The sequence below is a fragment of the Wyeomyia smithii genome, chromosome 2 (assembly GCF_029784165.1).
Source record: "Wyeomyia smithii strain HCP4-BCI-WySm-NY-G18 chromosome 2, ASM2978416v1, whole genome shotgun sequence".
NCBI lineage: Eukaryota > Metazoa > Arthropoda > Insecta > Diptera > Culicidae > Wyeomyia > Wyeomyia smithii.
This window is the reverse complement of record NC_073695.1, coordinates 92,749,399-92,767,393: the sequence shown is the minus strand read 5'-3', so window position 1 is coordinate 92,767,393 and position 17,995 is coordinate 92,749,399. Positions and strand designations below refer to the sequence as shown.

Sequence of the window (17,995 nt, the reverse complement as noted above, 5' to 3'; positions counted from 1 at the left end):
AGATGAGACAGACCCGCGAAAGGGCCTAAGATTGACTATATATGTTAGCAGGACTACAATGGAATGTTAGTGGATACGGAAACAGTAGAACGCCAAGGATTCGGATTGTATATATATATATATATATATATATATATATATATATATATATATATATATATATATATATATATATATATATATATATATATATATATATATATATATATATATATATATATATATATATATATATATATATATATATATATACTAGTTGAACGTTCCCGGCGATGCTCGGGATCGAAAGTTTCAAAATTAGGAATCATTTTTTATAATTCATTGCATTATTAGCACAACTCACTTCAAAAATATTTCACATCTTATACGTCCATCATCACTTTAAGTACTTTAACATTCTGAGAACGCACAGAACGGAAATACCCATATTGGATTGCATATTTTGATATTTTGGGGATGATTTACAGAAACTGGAAATCGCTATTTCGGATTTCAAAATGACGTATGGAGTTCGGAAGTTTCGGAAGTATTGAAATGGCTGGCCAAATACCACTTCAGATTATTTTCCTGAAACCAGAAGTCGTTATTTTGGAAAATGTTATGTGGGGTCATCCCAGTTCCGAATATACCACACTCGGGTGATAACCGGATATTCGTCAATCGTTCACAGTAAAACCTCTTTTTATGTAACTTTTAGAAGTAAGAAATCAAAGTAAGAATAATTTAGCGTGACCATTCATGCTTAGTTCTCCTCTATAATCATATCTGAAGAGATAACATGTGAATTTTATATAACGAAAATGTTTGTTGATGTCCAAGGAACACGTCTGAGAAGAAGTTAACGTTTTAATTCACATAACTACGTAGACATTAAAAAAAATTAAACCAATGAAATACGGCCTTTCCTCCAGCCAAATGTCCCAAAATCTAGTTTTGGTAAAAGTAAAAAAGTATTTCGAATCCCGTAATGTGTTACTATTCACGAAACTGAGAAAACATCAGAAATGTAATTTTTTTCTGCTCGGCTCGCACGATGTTGAAGAAACAACGAACATTTTATTAAAACAAAAATTTAATTTACAGGCGAATTGAGCTCATACTCAAAAAGTCAAAAATTTGCATGTATTATATGTATAATATATATAAATTTAAAAAAGAATATTTTAATGTGTTTTTCTGTATGCAGAAAATCATCTTCAAACATACGTCGTTTTTTAAGTAATATCTCAACTTTTAGCAATAAGATACCTATTATTTTTCCTCAAATGTCTTTCCCGAACATTAACAAATATTTCAATAAAGAACAATTACGTATCATAGCCTTGAATTTCGATTTAGAGGCAAATTGAGTTCAAATATTCATGATTTTGCTTGTTTAACGTAGTGTTGTGAATAATATCTCAATGAACATAAACAAACATTTTAATGGAAAAAATCATACATCATAGCTTTGAATTAAGATTTAAAGACAAATTGAGCCAAAATATTCATAATATTGCATGTTTCACTTAGTTTTGTGACTAATATCTTTATTTTCAGTTATCAGATAACTATTATTTCTTCTCGAATGTCATTCCTGAATATCAACGAACATTTTATTGAAAAAATCACGTGTCGTCGCTTTAAATCAGAATTTTAGAGACAAATTGTGCCTAAAAAGTTATGTTTTTGTATTTTCCATGTGGTTTTGTGGAAAATATTTAAATTTAGAATAATCAGAAACCTATTATTCTTCCCTCAAATATCTTTCCTAAACACAACGAACATTTTATTATAGTAAAAATCACAGATCACTGCTTCGAGTTTTAATTTAGAGGCAAATTCAGCATAAAAGTCATGATTTTACATGTTTCACATAGTTTTGTGAATAATATCTCGAGTTTTAGTAATCAGAAACCTGTTATTTTTTCTCAAATGTCTTTCTGAACATTAACCAACATTTTATTAAAAAAGAATCATATGTCATCGCTTTAAATTTTGATGTAGAGGCAAATTTAACACAGAAAGTCATAATTTTGCATGTTTTACGCAGCTTCGTGAATAATATCTCAAGTTTTAGTAATTAGGTGCCTATTATTTTTTCTCAAATGTCTTTCTTAAACATCAACGAACATTTTAATGAAAAAAGAATCACATGTCATCGCTTGAATTTTGATTTGGAGACGAATTAAGTATAAAATGTCATAATTTTGCATGTTTTACGTAGTTTTGTGAATAATATCTCAAGTTGTAGTGATCAGATAATAATTATTTCTCCTCAAATGTCTTTCCTGAACATTAACAAACATTTTAGTGAAAAAAGAATCATATGTCATCGCTTAGAATTTTGATTTAGAGGCAAATTTAACACAGAAAGTCATAATTTTGCATGTTTTACGTAGTTTTGTGAATAATATCTCAAGTTTTAGTAATTAGATACCTATTATTTTTTCTCGAATGTCTTTCCTGAACATCAGCGAACATTTTCATGTTAAAAAACATACATGTCACCGCTAATTATTTTTGATTCAGAACGATTCAAAATGATGATGATTACTCTACACCTCAGAGACTGAGTGAATAATATCAATAAGATCAAACGTTACGGAATTCCTTTTTTATATAGTAGATATATGTTTTGATAAACCTTACAATTTATCCACAGACTTGTTAAAAACAAAAGCGATTCCGCAATCTAGTTTCAACGTTACCCACACTCTCCTACATAAGCAGAAGTGTATTATAAATAAACACCTCTTCTAAGCGACCGGGAAGATAATAGAAGTTAAATATTTCAGTCAACGACGATTGGTAGTCATTGCGCAACGGACTTTACTGTTAGTCAGTCGTGTGGAATCGAGATCCCAAAAATACGAGAATGGAACGCTGGGCAGGAAAGGTGGCAGTAGTGACTGGTGCGAGCTCTGGAATCGGTGCTGCCATAGCCAAAGCCCTAGCTAATGCAGGGATGGTTGTTATCGGCTTAGCTCGGCGCGTGGAGCGGGTGGAGGAACTGAAGAAAGACTTACCGGCATCGGTAAAAGGATCACTACACGCCGCAAAATGTGATGTATCCAAGGAAGAAGACATACTGAAAACTTTTGCATGGATTGAAAAGAAATTTGGAGGCGTTGATGTTTTGATTAACAATGCAGGAATTCTGCGTGATACCACCCTAGCCGAAGCGGACACCCAAAAAATTCGAGAAGTATTGGACACAAACGTTATGGGACTGGTAATATGCAGCCGGGAGGCCTACCAATCGATGAAGAAACGTTCTGTAGATGGTCACATCATCCACATTAACAGTGTAGCAGGCCATATGGTGCCAAACTTTCCACGTTTAAACATTTATCCAGCGTCCAAACATGCCGTCACAGCTATTACCGAAACCATGAGGCAGGAGCTCAGAACTGAGGGAACAAAAATAAAAGTCACGGTGAGGAATTGAACGGTTTTAATTGAATGACTTCAGCATTTTGAATTGTTTTTTTTTTTTTTGTTTTTCTATTTTTTTTTTACCAGAGTATTAGTCCGGGTGGTGTGAGAACTGAAATCTTGCCCGAAGCGGCGTTGACAATGGAGATGCCTTTACTCGAATCCGAAGATATTGCAGAAGCGGTTCTATATGTAATTGGAACTCCACCGCATGTACAAGTTCACGAGCTAACTATTAAACCGATAGGAGAAATATTTTAATCATCCATTTCTGTTATCCCATAATGATTACTTGTAGTTGTTTTTTTTTAATTTTAGTAATAAAATTTAAAGATTTTATACTGATTTAAATATTTATACCAGTTGGCCTTGTCATGGATTTTAAAATGCATTTTGATTCATGACACTTACTACAAATATTTAATCTAAAATGTTGAATATTCTCCAAAAAGTATGCTAGGATGAAACTCGTCCAATCGAATTCAAGATCAAGATTCAACTAAAACTTCGACAATCCGTTGCTGGATGCAAGAGGCGCTAAAGTATACCCAGTCCTGGTGTATGAAGGTGGGTCTCAGCATTATTCCGACAAAAGCTCTAATCGCACCTCTCATTAGAACGAGGAAATTCAATCTTAAAACTCTCAAGCTTGAAGGAGTACAAATTCCATCTAGTAATCAGGTTAAATACTAAGGAGTTATCCTTGACGCCAAGCTGAACTGGAATGCACATCTTGACCATGCAACCGTTGGTAGAAAGTGGGGCTTAAGACCAAAAATGGCGATGTGGATATTCACATCGATTATACGTCCAAAACTGATCTACGATTCGTTAGTATGGCAGCCGAAAACCAAAGAGGCCACCGCTAGAACAAAGCTAAATAAAGTTCAACGACTTGCGAACAGTATTATAACAGAAGCAATGAGCAGCACCCCATCAAAAGCTCTTGATGCAATTCTTCATCTCTTGCCGTTGTTCGAATATATGCAACTAGAAGCAGAGAAGAGTGCTTTGAGGCTCAAATGAACAAAAACCATCTTGTCAGGTGATCTTCTGGGGACTATACTGAACTTTTTCAGAAGAGGGCCAGTGATGAGTATGAGTGGAGACTGGATGGCACCTCAGGATAACTATGGTATTCCCTACAATTTATGCGAAACGCCGCGTACAGACTGGGAGGTCAGAGTTCCTGATGTCCGTCCCGGCTCAACGATATTTTCACAGATAGCTCAAAAATGAGTACAAAAACTGGTGCAAGAATCTTCGGCCCTGGAACTAATACTTCAGCGGCAATGAGACAGTGTTTCACGAAGAGATTTTTGCAATCTTTAAATGTGCAAATGTTTGTCTGATTAGAAAATACAAACATGCAAATATTTGTATATTCTCTGACAGACAAGCAGCGTTGAAAGCCCTTGGTGCTTATAAATGTACATCCAAGTTTGTTTGGGAATGTATTCTCACATTGCGACAGGTGTGTCAAATAAATTCAATAAATTTGTATTGGGTTCCAGGACATTGTGGTATTGGTGGGAATGAAAGGGCAGACTAACTTGCAAAACAAGGATCTAACTCACAGTTTATCGGCCCAGAACCTTTCTGCGGTATGTGTATAAAACTGTGCAGTGAAACTGGAGCTTAAACGCTGGGAAGAACAAAAGGTGCTATCCAATTGGTTGGATGTCAAAAAGTGTTCCCAATCTAAAAGATGTATAACATCCAGTGGTGGGCACCGCTAACCGAAAATTTAGCGACGCTAATCGCTAAGTCGCTAACCGGAAAATTTAGCTCGATAATCGCTGAACGCTAAACGCTAAACCCACATTAGCGGAACTTTCGCTAATCGCTAATCGCTAACTTTTTAATATGTAAATAGTCTTATCACTATATTTATTGCTCATGTTTTGTAAGATTTGGACCACTTTGATCTGTTTTGGTTAAACAAACGAAAACAATTACTTTTTAAAGCTATTTACAGTAAGAGGTTCACGAAACGGTATTCATATTTGATTTTGTAAGAACAAGAATAACAAAAGTTATTTAGCTTGCATTAAAAATAGATACTCTTAGGAATGTTTTCATGAAAATTCAATCATTATCTGAATCGAAAAAGTAGAACCAAAGTTCTCATAATTTCAAGCGCATTGCAATCTACCAAAGTTCTTGGTGTGCCAAAAATTCAATCTAGACCCGATCAGAAGAGCATAACAAGAAAATTACAAAATTCTATCAACACGAGATACAAATAACATAATTTGATACGATTTTGTATTTTCCCATATGCTTTTGATATCAAAATATAATATAAAATATAAACAAAGTTGTTTTGAGACAAATCTCACATTTTTTTCGTCTCTATCAAAACCTGTAGTTTATAACAATGGTTGTTATTATACTGTTCCATATGTTATCTCATTTTGTTAGAAAGCTGATACGTTAGTAACAAAACTTGATATGGGTTTGATATTAGTAGAATATTTATTGTTATAATTTCTGTTATTTTAACACCTAACGGGATCTAATTTGAAACATAACCTGAAAGGTTTTTTGTATAACAAACTAACAGCTTCTGTTACATTTTTGTTTTGTCTTTCTGATCGGGGACCTTGTGCTTGTTCTTCAAAATGCTCCTGTGGCTTGTACGATAACTGGAACTCCATTCTAGGGTAAAAAAACTGACAAAAAGTAACTTTCGCAGTAAAGTATGTTCATATTTCGAAGCAATTTACGTACGCCATCAGCAATCCACAGTTTTTCTATATATTTCTGTTGTCGCTTCTCCACAAAATTTAGCGAATTAGCGATTAGCGTTTCGAAGGCCAAAATTTTAGCGACGCTAACAGTTTCGCTAACCAGCTCAAAAATTAGCGAAATCGCTAAATCGCTAACTGAATTTAAGCGTCGCTAATTAGCGAATTAGCGAATTAGCGGAATGGTGCCCACCACTGATAACATCAAACGTAAATCATTCAAATAAGCTCTTAGAGCTCAACAAAAAAGCTCTTTGTACATACGTCGGCCTAGTAACGGGGCACTGTCCGAGTAGATGCACTGAGCACAACCATATTTTTATTTCCATTCTCTGATCATTTTGGAAACTGTTTTCCAATGATTTATTAATATTCTTTTAAGATCCATAATTTTAATAAGAGTTCGATTCCAATATTGTATGATGTTATATTTCTAGTAAAGCCAATAATATGAATCAAAATAAATGTGAATGAAAAAAGTTACAATTTTCAAAAACAATTGTTCATGGAAAAATACCGGACTACTCAGGAAAACATTCACATATTCGAAAGTTTGTCTCCGCACTTTCTTAAAAGTCTTTGCCATGACTGGCAGAACTCGACTGGTACTCGAATGACTTGTACGACGCAGTTCCGGCCTAATGACAATCTCCATTAGGATGATAATAACCAACCAACCATGATCATTCGGAAGAAAGGAAAACAAAACTCCTCACCTCATCACAACTCCCTTTGTCTTCTTCTTTTTCATATTAGCAATAATTTAAAAAAATTAAAAAGGGGTTTTCTTACAGTTGAACACGTTGAGCGAATTTGTAGGACCACAGCAGGCAAACCGATGTTTCATTTATTAAAATTCGAAGATTTCATGCCAAAATTCCAAATTATCCAAAATGAAAACAGTGTACAAGATCTAACACGATGTTTTAAAATAATGACAAATAGTATAATCTTATATTGTAGTTATAAAGCAATGACATGATATCTTACGAAGCTTGAATGTCGCTATAATGACTGCTAATGTTTTCTCCGTACAGTTTAAACGTCGAAGTGTAGTCAAATGATTAAGTTGTAGCACAATATGTGCAGTATATTTGGCCTTGTATACATACCTAAATAATCATGTTTCTAACTTTTTCATAGTCTATCTTCTATCGACATCCGTACGTGTACCGAGTAGCAGTGAATGACAATGAACTCATGTCCTGGGTAGTGATGTCCGATTACTTCTCGATTAATCGAGTTAATCGATTATTTGCGGAAATATTCGATTAATTTTTAATCGAATAACTGACTTTTCGATTATTGAATAATCGAATAGTTGACCCCGATTATTGTTCGATCATAGTTCAACTTTGTCCAAAAATGGGAAAATTGGTGATGCCAGCGGTGAAGAAAACACAAGAGGTTTCGAAACCTCTGTTCTCACTTATTTTATATAATCCATTTAGTTGAAAATTGTAGTTGTCGACTGGCGACAATTGATTTTACTCGCATGCCGCACATTATACATTGTACCTTACGTCGCAAATAGTGCGCTGTATAGCGCATTACATCCCACGTAAGGATATTTAAAGTCGCGATTTCGATTTAGTGCTGCGACGTTGATATTTCATTCAAAATTATAAAAATGCGCGCACGAACGAAAACTAAACTTTTTTTTTGCGTGTTCACAAACAAAACTCTTGGCGTCGGTCGCGACTACGAAGTTAAAAAAGATTTAAAGGGCTGTTCGCACTTACGCAAACTCACATAAGCGATTGTTAAAATATGTGTGAGTGCCAGAGATAAAATATTTCCTTCCCTCTTTTTCGCATGCAAGAACCGAACGAATTCGCGTTGACCCAATTATAGTATGGAACCGAATTCAAGGACAGATTCCAACGCTTTATAAAATACCGATGAAATACATGCCAGTTCTAGGAACATCCGTTCCTTCAGAAGTCTATTCAGCAAAGCCGATCAAACGATTACAAAGCTGCGAAATCGGCTCCCTAGACCCCAACTAGAAATGTTTCTAATCTAACACTTGATAGGAGAGGATGCATGGTTCTACTGACGGCACCTACTCACGTCAGAGGATGTCTAGGGAGTAGGGACATTCATTGTCATTCGAATGTTTAGCATTTTTGAGATAAATGTTTCTTTTCTCGCTTTTCAAACGTTAACAAGTAAATTTATATGGTGGTTCCTATTTATTGATTCGTTTGCCTAATGTTTAGGATATAGGATTCGATCACTTAAATCTAGTGTAAAGTTTTTCGTACAGCAAAATCACTTGCAAACAAATGCACAATTGCAAAACTGAAGAATTAAATGAATCGGAAAAATACTTTCTCCAAAATTCATAAAGAATTAGGCTAATTGAATTATTAAATATATTAAATAATTTGATTTCAAACCGAATAGTCAAAAAGTGTCTTGAAGAAAATTTTAATATGTTGTAAAATTGTACAATATGTTTTGCTGCGAAAAAGCAAAGTTTAGGTGTTACACTATTTAACACAGAATTTGCAGTAGAGATTCGATCCTAGGCTTGTTCGATGAACCAGCTTCGTACATCGAAATCAAGAGGTAGGCCACGGAATATTTCTAGAGCTTTCTGCCAGATTTGTCAGTAAAATCTAGAGATCAAGTTTATTGGTAACTGACTGTTGGTCAGCACTAACATTTTATTTTTGAACGTAGGGCTAACGCAATCAAATAATCGATTATCTCGATTAATCGAATATCTTGTGTCAGTTAATCGAGTCCGATTAGCGGGCCCGAACAAAATAATCGATTAACAATTAATCGATTAGTTGAAAAAATCGGACATCACTAGTCCTGGGACCAAACTCATTTGTGGCCGCTGTCAGCTGTCAGATAAAGGTGTGTGAAAAATGGCGGTGATATGCTATCTCGTTTACACATACGTTGAGATGTTAGCCCTTGAAATATGACGCGGTGTCATAGGCGTGGTTTTAACCTTCCGCTTCAAGTTTATTGCTTTTCCGTCCTACCAATAGCGCCTAATTACAATTCCCAGATTAGAACTTTCATACGTTAGTCAGACCAGTTTTATTATAGGAGAGATTTATGTATTTTTGTTAGGATGAAAGTCAACTGTTGGTACTGTAGAATTCATCTTGAAGGAAGGGTATGCGGTATGAGAATAAACCTATTTTAAAGGGATTGGAAACTTGGTGGCCATGCGTTGGAAGCAACATTTCAAGGTGTTGTTGAACGGCGAAGAGGAAAGATCCGTCGACAGAAACAGGCTAGAACTCGAAGGGGAAGGACGTACAAGCTGTAAATCTACCAAGCTTGGAAAGCGAAGCTTGACGAGTTATGGTAAATATCGTCTAAGCACGGTTTCCCAACAAATCTGATTAAGCCAACCTAGACTGTTTTCCATCATGCGTCAGGATAGCGGGACGGTCCGGCACAAATTGACATGCTCTCGAACATGTTGCCTAACATTGCCTGACAGCTTAGTAAACTACATATATTCTGATAGGTCGTTCCATACTAAGTGACCAGGGCAATGCATCGACCCTCTCCGATTCGCTAGAGTTGATAAAATAACTTGTTAGGTTAAAACTAACCTGAACTGATTTTTTAAGTCAATCGGACAATCTCCACCATTTAGGGACCCTTGGGCCTCGGTAGGATTGCACATCCATGACGTGTGAAAATGTCGACTGTCAACCAGAATATGTTCGATCTAAAAGCAGACTTCGCCGCGTGTTTCTGGAACATATCGAGCAAAGTATGTGCTACAGATTGCCACACCCCTGGCTGCGGCGAAGTTCACCATCCTCAGGCCATTTTCATTACTGGTAGCATGGAGGCTGTGTCTACCAATAATAGAAAGGCATGTTTTGGGCACTCTCCTTAAGTTTTATCGAGCAGCTTATAGAACTCCATCTGGTCTATTGTTTGTCGGTGAGTATACATTGACCAGGCTGAAGTTGAAGAATCTGTCCTTGATTCTTAAAACGGATAAACGGTCACTGATGGGCCTAATAAGCCGCTTGATCTGTCATCCTTGTATGACCAAACCGGTGCCTCGTTTACCTCTGTCGCCTCCACTATAGCGGATGTAGTATTTGAAAGTTGTTCCCGCGATAGGTTCCACACTCAGAACTCACGTTCACCCGTCTTCGGCCACCGCACTTCCTGAATGGCTGCGACTTCCGCCTTTACTTTTCGCAGTTCTCTGGCTAAGACACTCACGGGTGCCGGTTCCAGTAGAGCTCTGACGTTCCAATTACCGAGTTTCAAATAATTGTTTTTTTCGTTCGCTTGTCTTTTTTCCTCAGAAAACTTCTAGAGTGCAGGAGAACATCTTTCACTGCGAAAACAACTGCCGTCACACTAAAGAGCAAATCAACGCTCATGCTAGAAGCGAGCGACAAACGATTTTTATCTGCTGAGCTTCCTGAACGCACTGCGGTGAAATCTGAAATCTCTCTCTTGCGAGACAATGAACTATGGTGTACTTTCTCACACGTGTGGACATCACGCACAATAATTACAGTGCAGAGCTATCTGCGGTGCGTTTCACAGTTGGTTTCTTGAGCATGGCAGAAGAGGAAAAGAGATTTGGAGAAAAAAAATAGACTGCGTTGCTCGTGCCGCTCGTACCGGTCGAATTTACTCTGGTGGAATTCGGTTTAGCAGTGTAGCTACACGAGGACTACATTTTTGCCCGGTAGGTTTTTTTTCACCTTACGGACTACTCGTCAGTGGACACTGTTGTGTACTACGTTTTGTACTTCTACTCTACCCCTCTTGTTTCTATCAGATGTGGGGTGAACTGGAAGTGTGTTTGTCTCTCTGTAAGCTGGTTGAGACACTTTGGAGTGGAGAAAGAAGCAGTGTGGTGACAGCATTTGCTACACGCAGGCACATACTGAAAGGCAAGTGCGCGGTGAATTTTTTCTCCTCTCCTTTCACATACTGAGGAGAATGACAAGCATGCCGATTTGTGTTAATTTCTCAAAAGGGGTAAATGCCCCGGGCCTTCCGACACGAGGGCCAGACGTAAAAACAGAATGGAGAACTTCTTTTGCTCATCACCTTCCATCAAAGCATTTAGTCATTTTAAAATTCCGAAGAAAAATTTCGCAGAACAGTAGGCCCCACGGAAATATCTGCCCCGGGCCCCCCAGCACCTAAATCCGGCCCTGATCGTACTGCACAGAAGTACCCGCAGTTACGGTAATTGCTTTTGATGGCGTCATACATCAAAGTAGAAGAAATTTTTAAATTTTGAAACTAAGTGATGCACTCTCGTCTTCGGAATCAATACGGAGTGTACTCAAACAGACCGCTTACTTATTAAGCCTGATATATCCACGCAACTTTTTTCGTTGGAAACGGAGAAAATCTTAAGAATTGGCTCCAGCTTCATCATTTATACCTAATACATTAAATACATTAGACAAATTCACGCAAATCATCGCTTATATTTCTTTATGCAGTTCACGACATTAGATGTTTGGCTTTCTGAAAGCCAAATGATGTTCGAGAAAGCATATTTTGTGCTTCGATAAACTGCCGTAACACGTCCGAAGCAGCAGTTTTCACAACCTTAGTCGATGTTGTTTACAGAGTTTCGTGGTAATAACAACATGGTCATTGGTGGATCTTTCCCGCATAAGGTAACGGATGAAACTTGGATGAAGATCGACGAGCGGAGAGGCGAAAGCCGGCATTGAGCGAGCGTGAACCAGAGCAGCTAAGACAAATGCACGTCAACGATACGCTTGTAGAGCCTGAACCAATTTCCTGGCTGAAGAAGGAAAAACTGCTACCGATATTTCTCGCCTCCAAAGTGGTGCCAGGATGAGTACAAAGATGCTAAAAGACAGAGCTGGTCAGCTACTGACTGACCGTACTGAACAGCTTACGCGATGGACAGAATATGTCGAACAGCTCTTCCGAGTTTCGAATGTCAGTGATATACAAAGGCAGCAGCACATAACGCCCACAGTTCGGCGCATCAATCGCGTTAGCTCCGAAGTGAAATCGCTAGATGAAATTCAAGCGGAAATCACAAGTATTAAGTCCAACAAAGCGCCAGGGATAGACTGCATTACAGCCGAGATGCTCAACGCTGACCCATCTTTGACAGCGCAGATCAACTATTCAGCAATATATGCAAAGCAAAGCAAAGCCTTGGTGCTACATTCCGATTCGGAACTTGACCTTCTGTTTACTATACACAGACTTCGCAGCCAACTGTTAAGTGTACAGGACAATTGCGGGGCTAGCACTACGATCCTACTGACACTAACAGTCTTTCCCGAGCCGAGACTCGAACCTATGACAACTGGCTTGTTGGGCCAGCATCGTACCTCGAGACCAGCTGGGGAGGCTAAGCAATATATGGGACACCGCAACTACTCCGGTGGACTGGAAGCAGGGTATATTGGTCTTAGTCCCCAGGAAAGAAGACTTAACTGAATGCGGTAACTGGTATGGCGTCACGTTTCTCTGTATTACTCTGAACGTAGTTTGTAATGTAATCCTTAATCGGACCCAGGAGAAGTTCGACGCAACTCTGGCGGCAACAGGCTGGATTCCGTGCTGGCCGATCATGTGTAGACCACATCACAACGCTCCGCAGCAGATTAGGACTCTCTTCTACTGGTGTTCGTTGACTTTGAAAAAGCGTTCGACCGACCCAACATCTGGGGCGAACTTAGGCGTAGAGAGGTTCCAGAGAAGCTAATCCATCTCATCGAGGCGCTTTCGTGCAAGGTGTTGCACAATGACGTCTTGTCCGACCCTATAAGGGTTACTGCTGATGTGATACAGGGCTGCATTTTATCACCGCTGCTGTTTCTCATCGTTATGGACAAGATATTAGTTAGAATGATTCACAGTAGACCAAATCGAGGATTGCCTTGGAATCCTTTAACTATAAAGCATCTAAATGACCTCGACCTCACCGACGGCATGGTCAACGCCCGACCGAATGCAGAGCACGTTAGATGAGCTCTCCGAGTGCTCCCACGCAGCAGGTCTCTCAGTCAATGTTGTAAAAACTAAGTCTATGGCAGTGAACACTGACAATCTCCCCGACTTCACAGTAGCGGAACAACAGGTTGAGCAGGTGGATGTAGCCAGACAACGCCTGATGGTGGTACCGAGGCTGATATAGTCACACGGATCAGGAAGGCCAGAGGGGCCTTGCAGGTTTACGAAACATTTAGCGATCACATGTGAAAACCCGAATTTTCAATTCAAATGTTAAATCCGTATTGCTGTACGCCTGCGAAACATGGTGCGTCTCAGCGGAGACAACGAAAAAACTGCAGGCATTTGTTAATCGCTGCCTACGATACATTCGTGCCTAGTGGCCTGACAACTGGATATCCAACGAAGAGCTCCATCGTCGGTGACATCAACGTCCGATAGCGACAGAAATTCGAAAGCGTAGGTGGATGTGGATCGGACACACTTCGAGGAAAGGAGCGATCGAGATCTGCAGAGAAGCACTCGAGTGATAAAGTCAGACCTAGAGGCTCATGGCGATGCAGCTTAGCCAACGGCATCCGGGCTATTGACAAGAACCTGTCCTGGCGCCAGGTTAAGGCCATGGCGGGTAACCGTTCACAATGGGGGAGCTGCGTAGCCGCAAGGTTCCAGAGTCCGGTTTGTCAAGCGAATGGTCGTGGGTTCGAATCTTCGTAGAATCAGGCCATTCGATGTCAAAAAGGACTTAAGCATGGCTCTTTTCTCAGGCTCCCCCACCTCTTAGCCGTTCTTTACGCTGAAATCTATAGCACCTTTGCGTGAAAAATAAGTCCATCTTATCAATAAAACTGGCCAGATGGACGCACGACAAAACTTCTTCAGGGAATTATGATTGGTGATATTTGTCAAGAGGAACGAGGCTCGGTATAGTAGAACAGTAAGCGTATTAAAGGAAGGGTAAAATCACATTACAACAATTGGCTGCGAAGCAAGGTTGCATATTCAATTTTAACATTTAGAACTGCATCAGAAGGTCTTATAAAAAAGCAAACAACGAACTGCAACTTTTTTGAGAGAAAGGGTTTGGTTTCTATTGCCTATAACGCAAGCACCTTTGGCACGATCCAAGAGTTTTCCATGGAATAAGTATACAACTAGAGCCAGCGCGAGACTGTATAAGATTTCTGAATAACTTTCCCAGCAGTATTTTAAAGCCATACAAAAAAAATTACTCGTATTGTAAATGTAGTTATGAGCCTATCAGTAATTTCTTATCATCTCTTTACAGAATGAGATAGTAAATGGTATATGCTTCAAACCAATTATGCATTCAATTTTATTTTCTCGATAGGAGACTAGGCTAATGTGAACCAGGATGGACCGCTGGGTCGGTAAGATTGCGTTGGTAACTGGAGCAAGTTCTGGCATTGGTGCAGCCACAACCAAGGCCTTGCTACAGGCCGGATTGGTGGTTATCGGAATGGCTCGACGAGTAGAACGCGTGGAAAAACTAAAAAGTGAGCTACCGGCAACTATCCAGCAACATCTACACGCGATTAGGGGTAATGTTTCGAACGAAGAAGATATACTAACTGCATTCAAATGGATCGAAGCCAAGTTTGGAGGTGTGGATGTACTTATCAATAGTGCTGGTGTTTTCCACTATAAGCTAAAGATGATTGATGAAACTAACACAGCCCAATTGCGAGAAATAATAGATACCAATGTACTAGGACTAGCCATGTGTTCGCGAGAAGCATTTAATTCAATGAGGAAACGAGCTGCAGACGGTCACGTGATAAATATCAACAGTATTGCCGGGCACCGGTCCCATTACCCAGGAATGAACATTTACTGTGCATCCAAGTTCGCAGTCACAGCTATTACGGAAACCTTACGACAAGAATTCAAGGCCGAAAATACCAAGATCAAAATAACGGTAACATCACTTAATTGCTCTTTTTGTGATTCCAGCCAAACCTGTAAATTTTTTTCCAGAGCATTAGTCCGGGTGCTGTAAGAACCGAAATGTTACCAAAGGAGCGGCTTGAGCTAGGAATAGCCGTACTCGAAGCAGAAGACATCGCTGATGCTGTACTGTATGTCTTAGCGACACCGCCCCGAGTACAAGTTCATGAGCTTACGATTCAACCAGTTGGACAGTTGACTTAACACATAACTGGTGATTTATTCAACCATCATCCGGCATAGTCAATGATCACTCTAGAATAAGGATAGGGAAGGACTTGAGAGATTTGTGCATGAATATATTATAATCAAACACTTTTATCTTTAACATTTATTGCCGTGACTGATGCCATGGGTCGGGTCAATGCACTTGTCCTCTGTTATACCCACTATTATGGACAGCTTATACTGATCTCAATCACAAAAAGTATGCCGTTTTCATAACCATATGCTACTTCGCCTTCACAAGCACCAGCTATCCTTCATACTCGTATATAGTTCTAGCTTTTGATTTCTCATAAGAATTGCACTCGTTTCTGTTTGCAGATTTGTTCACTACTAGAAAATAATCTGATAACGTTTATTTAAACATCTGATATTTGTCGAAAATAAATCAAAATGACTCGCCGACAGGCTTAATGGTCAGTTCATGAACTTGAACTCGTGGTGGTGTCCCGAGTACATATACAATCGCATCGGCGATATCTTTAGCTTCCAACATTGGAACACCTTGTCTTATCATTTCCTCAGGTAAAATCTCGGTAAGCACAGCCCCAGGACTGATACTCTGGAATTATGAATAGTGATTGACTGTTTTTGGTATTAATGCATATTGACGTACCGTAACTCTGACCTTGGTGCCCTCTGTTCTGAATTCTTGGCGCATGGTTTCCGTGATGGCAGTAACAGCAAACTTAGAAGCACCGTAAATATTTACTGTCGGTAAACTAGCATTGTGTCCAGCAATACTATTAATGTGAATAACATGGCCATCTACCGATCGTTTCTTCATGGACTGAAAAGCTTCCCGAGTGCATAGCACCAATCCCATCACATTGGTGTCCAGTACTTCCCTAAGTTTATCTGTATTGTCCGCCTCAATAAGTTTAGTTTTACGAAAAACACCAGCGTTGTTAATCAATACGTCCACTCCACCAAACGTATCCTCAATCCATTTGAACGCATTCACGATTTCTTTTTCTTTCGTGACGTCACATTTTGCTACGTTAAGCCGATGCCGTATGTCCTCAGCCAGCTCACCTTTTAATGCTTCCATTCGTTCTACCCGGCGAGCCAATCCCACAACAATCATTCCGGCTTCAGCCAAAGTTTTCGCGGTAGAGGCACCAATTCCCGAACTGGCACCGGTAACAACAGCCACTTTTCCTTGCCATCGCTCCATTTTTGCTGTCTCCACAATTGAACCTGTCTGACAAACTCTACGGGCAAATCTTGAATGGTTCAAAATCGCTGCTCTAGGCTGAACATACAGAAGAGTAGATAAGATAGCGTCATCGTGAGTATTAAACACATCAATGTGTATACCTTTTTTGGTCATATCATTTGGGTGACATTCTTATCATCACTTTTCAAGTGACTCGTCATTGCTTCGAAGCGGCGGTATAAACTTATTATTTTTATGGGACTGCATCACGAATTTTAAATAAGAACGGTACTCCCATTACCTATTCAATTATCAACTATTTTCCTATAACATGCGCAATTGTTAAAAAATCGTAAATGATACTCTAATCGCAGCATTGTTAAAAATCACAGAGTACACAGAGAATTACCAATTTAATAAAAAAATGGACATAAAAATCCAAGAGTACATGATTATATCTCAGTGGTTTGGCAAGACTTTCAAAGTGCTAAATAAACATTCTAGCGTGATATTTAAAGGATGCACTGAAAAAAAATCTTTAAGCTCATTGTAGGATGTTTCTTTTGCAAGGGATCACCAAAAATTTGGAGAATAGCTTTTTTTATTAATGTTTAACAACATTCAATCCCACAGCTCTCCATCATCCTGAAAAGTTGTGCCCTCCTTCGGATCGTCACTTCTGATTTTTTCTGGCAGCTGTGGTTGATCATCATTTTCACTGGGGGGACGATTATCACTTAAATCATATTCGTAATCATCCTCGCTGCCACAGACCGATTCGTCATTACCATCCAGAACAATCATGTTGTCGTCAGAAAGTCGGTAAGCAGCATCAACTAAAATCGGTTTCAGTTCTTCCTCGTTCGTAGTTAACTGGCTCATACACTCAATTACCAGTTGCAGTGGAATACGAAACAGATGGTCTTCGTAACTGTAGTACTGTTCATCGCTGTATCTTAATCGTCGAATCTGATATTGTGCATCATCAAGAAGCTGTTGCGATCGGTCTCGATTGTCCGGCTCTTGCACTGGATAATCAATACTGCACAATAGCTTGTATTCATCGCTGGAAGGATCCAACAGTTCATCGTCATAATTTCCGCTATCATTACGAGATCGTTCAACAGGAATATAAAAATCAATGTCCCTCGCATAAGGCTCATCATGATCACTGCTTATATCTAGCACTTCGTGTAGTTCTTCAATTTCATCGAAGTCATTTGCATAAATCGCTGCGCTTGGACTCTCAACTTGTTCTTCTACAGCTTCTTCCACATCTTCCTTAATCATTACAATCTCGCCAACATCATCGCTGAAATAAATCTTTGGCTCTGTTCCACCTTCGTCACACACTGACTCTCTCCCGGTCTCCGTTGTACTACCAGCTGCTCCCTCTGCTTCATTATTGTCGGTATGCTGCTCTACTGGCGAAACTTCTAGCGTTTGCAGAAAATCTTTTCTCACGAAGACTGCCAGCTGACTCACATACCCTACATCTGCAGAATCT

At 39.1% G+C, this 17,995-nt stretch overlaps 3 protein-coding genes across 3 annotated transcripts; 2 read left to right on the top strand and 1 right to left on the bottom strand.

Annotated features, from left to right (window-relative positions):
• Positions 1-2,767: 2,767 nt before the first annotated feature.
• LOC129724898 (farnesol dehydrogenase-like) lies at positions 2,768-3,756 on the top strand. The gene is made up of 2 exons (XM_055680177.1): positions 2,768-3,418; positions 3,505-3,756. Exons 1-2 carry the CDS (start codon positions 2,858-2,860, stop codon positions 3,676-3,678), a joined length of 735 nt encoding a protein of 244 aa, XP_055536152.1. The 5' UTR covers positions 2,768-2,857; the 3' UTR covers positions 3,679-3,756.
• Positions 3,757-14,258: 10,502 nt separating this feature from the next.
• On the top strand, positions 14,259-15,419 carry LOC129724896 (farnesol dehydrogenase-like). The gene is made up of 2 exons (XM_055680174.1): positions 14,259-15,075; positions 15,135-15,419. The coding sequence occupies exons 1-2, from the start codon at positions 14,512-14,514 to the stop codon at positions 15,306-15,308; spliced, it is 738 nt and encodes a 245-aa protein (XP_055536149.1). The 5' UTR covers positions 14,259-14,511; the 3' UTR covers positions 15,309-15,419.
• Positions 15,420-15,637: 218 nt separating this feature from the next.
• On the bottom strand, positions 15,638-16,572 carry LOC129724895 (farnesol dehydrogenase-like). The gene is made up of 2 exons (XM_055680173.1): positions 15,946-16,572; positions 15,638-15,891 (listed from the first exon to the last, which is right to left on the bottom strand). Exons 1-2 carry the CDS (start codon positions 16,504-16,506, stop codon positions 15,718-15,720), a joined length of 735 nt encoding a protein of 244 aa, XP_055536148.1. The 5' UTR covers positions 16,507-16,572; the 3' UTR covers positions 15,638-15,717.
• Between the last annotated feature and the right edge of the window lie 1,423 nt (positions 16,573-17,995).